At 54.1% G+C, this 2,706-nt stretch overlaps 2 protein-coding genes across 2 annotated transcripts in view; both read left to right on the top strand.

The window, feature by feature from the left end:
* Nucleotides 1-727: 727 nt before the first annotated feature.
* LOC107183616 (protein Daple-like) lies at nucleotides 728-2,344 on the top strand. The gene is made up of 2 exons (XM_015566025.1): nucleotides 728-1,059; nucleotides 1,282-2,344. Exons 1-2 carry the CDS (start codon nucleotides 937-939, stop codon nucleotides 1,405-1,407), a joined length of 249 nt encoding a protein of 82 aa, XP_015421511.1. The 5' UTR covers nucleotides 728-936; the 3' UTR covers nucleotides 1,408-2,344.
* Nucleotides 1,792-2,706, top strand: part of LOC102758701 (exosome complex component RRP40-like) — a 3,483-nt gene continuing 2,568 nt past the window's right edge. Inside the window, 2 exon segments of the mRNA XM_015566018.1 lie at nucleotides 1,792-1,862; nucleotides 2,337-2,523. Of these exon segments, the coding sequence (XP_015421504.1) occupies nucleotides 1,792-1,862; nucleotides 2,337-2,523 (258 nt within the window).

Below are 2,706 nucleotides of genomic sequence, written 5' to 3'. Positions count from 1 at the left end.
GAGAGAGAGAGAAAAACATCGATGCGAGAGAGTCACATGTTTTGGATGTCTACAGCACACACCCCAACTACACTGGGGAGCAAACCCACAACCCAGGTCTGTTCCCTTGACTGAGATTTGAAGTCATGACCCTTCTGTACATGGGCTGATGCTATAACTACTGAGCCACACCTGCCAGGGCCTTTTGTTTATGCTTTCTCCCCACCCTATGAGAAGTTAGATACCTGAATGTTGATGTGAAACTTAATTTTTTAAATATTGATGAGCTAATTAATTTAAATCGAAAAAGACAGATGATGTGGGCCAAACAGAGCACATCTGTGTTCAAATTGAGTCCATGAGCCTCTGCTCATGTGAGCTTTCTGGTCTAAATCTTCCCCCTGATACCCAGTCGGGCAGTTATGACGACGATGATGACGATTTCAGTGGATTTACCTAATACTCCCGAATCTCATATTTTATTTGTCTCAGGAGTGAAATTAGAAAGGAGGTGGGAATTGTGCGGAAGAGCTGGGCATAGATATACAGATTTAGAGCAAAATTGTGCTGATGCCATGTATTTCAAAAGTATTTCAGTCGAAGAGCCCTTGGTTCCAAGTCGGCAGGTCCTTCCATGGGAAGGAGTCTCACAGGGTGCTCTGCTGAAGAGGTGTCCGACCTGCCTGTCCTGTCTCCCCAGCCCAGAGGGGGCAGCTGGGCTAGCCTCATAGAACCCCAATGGACAGTTTGAAAACAGCTGATTTTGTTCAACCCTCATTTACACACGGGAAAAACGGAGGCCCAGAGAGGTTGAGGTTTTGAGTAAGGTGCACACGTGTGTCGGAGGCTGGGAGTGCTCCTCAGCCCTTGGCCGTGTGACTCTCCACCCCCAGCGCCAACTTCTGGATCCAGCTGGTGAAGGGGGAGCAGAAGGAGCTGCGCACCCAGAGCAAAGACATGCAAACGTCCCTAGAGAACCTGCAGCAGGAAGTGAGGCTCTGGCAGGCCCGGTATGAAGAGGCGAGGGACAACCTGCATAACTTCGAAATCTTGCTGAGGAAGCTGGACAGCCAGTGCGAGGTGAGGCCTGGGCTGAAGGGCTCAGGACACTGGGCCTGTGCCCTGGGCGACAGCCGTGGCTCAGCCAGGTGGGAATGGGTCCTCAATGGCGTCTGTGCTCAGAGACTGTGTGTGAGTGTCACTTTGAGCTCGTGGCCTTTTCTTCTTCTTTTGGGAACAGATTCCCAGCAGTGGAATCACAGGGGCGCATGGTATATGAGAGATTGCTGACCTGTGTTCTAGGCGTACGTCTGTGTGAAGAAGAACTTGGAAGAGGAAAAATATAAACTCAGGAGCAGGATTTTGACATTGGCCAAGACGAACAGTTGGCTTCTAAATGAGAATGAAGACAAAGCTCGGCACCTGTGAGGGGTGTGGGCTGCCCTGTCCATGAAGGGGCCCTGGCTTCAAGCCCCGCGCCTGGGTCTCGACATTATGGGCAGAGAGCCCCCTGGCGCACTGGTGTCCCAAGGGAAGGGGTCAGACCATCTTCCCAGCACATCCTCCTCTCGTTTTCCTGGAACGGTTCTAGATTTCTGCAAGTAGGGATGGTTGGCTTTTCAAAGATACTGCCCACTGCCAGATGGTTCTTAATCTGCTTTTGGATTCAGTTCAGATTTAAAAATATGATGGCGGTAGAGTGGTGCCTAGGGAAGGAATTCAGATTGCGGGCCGAGCCCTTTCTGTGTATTTTCCCTTAACAGGCTGGAGAGAGGGTGGTTGGTGCACCCTGGTTGTCCTCCCTCTGCCGACATGACACATTCCTGGCTTTGGTGTAGGCCCTGCGAGGTGCACAGAACCAGTGACCTGGTGGCCAGGAACTAGTAGGCGTGATGGGATGTGAGCAGAGCTGTGTGCACGGCAGACAGATGTTGAGGAGCTTCATAGAGGCCTAGAAGGAAGCATGGTGGTGGGAGTTGGGGTGCTGCTGCTGACCCGGGTGGGGACAGGGCTGGCCGGTGCGGGGACATGGAGCACGGGTGGTCTGGATGCAGGGAAGGTGCAGGCAGTGGCAGGAGGGAAGGCTGCAGCAGCTGGCGCTCAGCTGGGGAAGGCATCCATGCCCGGCTAAGGAGTAGGGTTCACTGGGAAGTGAGTGTTTATGGGAAGCTGGTGGACAGGCCTAAGAGCTGCCACAAAGGGGGGCCGGAGGAAGGGCCTTGGTGTTGGGAGCCTTGTGGTTGGAAGTCAAGTAACCTGAGATGCAATGTGGGTCCAGGGTGGTCTTCCCCCCTTGGTGCTGTGCCGGAGGCTGGGAGTGCTCCTCAGCCCTTGGCCGTGTGACTCTCCACCCCCAGCGCCAACTTCTGGATCCAACTGGTGAAGGGGGAGCAGAAGGAGCTGCGCACCCAGAGCAAAGACATGCAAACGTCCCTAGAGAACCTGCAGCAGGAAGTGAGGCTCTGGCAGGCCCGGTATGAAGAGGCGAGGGACAACCTGCTTAACTTCGAAATCTTGCTGAGGAAGCTGGACAGCCAGTGCGAGGTGAGGCCTGGGCTGAAGGGCTCAGGACACTGGGCCTGTGCCCTGGGCGACAGCCGTGGCTCAGCCAGGTGGGAATGGGTCCTCAATGGCGTCTGTGCTCAGAGACTGTGTGTGAGTGTCACTTTGAGCACGTGGCCTTTTCTTCTTCTTTTGGGAACAGATTCCCAGCAGTGGAATCACTGG

Source organism: Myotis davidii, unplaced genomic scaffold (genome assembly GCF_000327345.1).
Source record: "Myotis davidii unplaced genomic scaffold, ASM32734v1 scaffold1512, whole genome shotgun sequence".
NCBI classification, from domain to species: domain Eukaryota; kingdom Metazoa; phylum Chordata; class Mammalia; order Chiroptera; family Vespertilionidae; genus Myotis; species Myotis davidii.
This window is presented reverse-complemented; position numbering and strand designations above follow the sequence as displayed.

Bases quoted from the DNA above. Each gene is read 5' to 3' on its own strand.
- LOC107183616 (XM_015566025.1), top strand. From the start codon at position 937: ATGCAAACGTCCCTAGAGAACCTGCAGCAGGAAGTGAGGCTCTGGCAG. The intron at 1,060-1,281 runs GTGAGGCCTGGG...CCTGTGTTCTAG, and splicing joins AGCTGGACAGCCAGTGCGAG to GCGTACGTCTGTGTGAAGAA.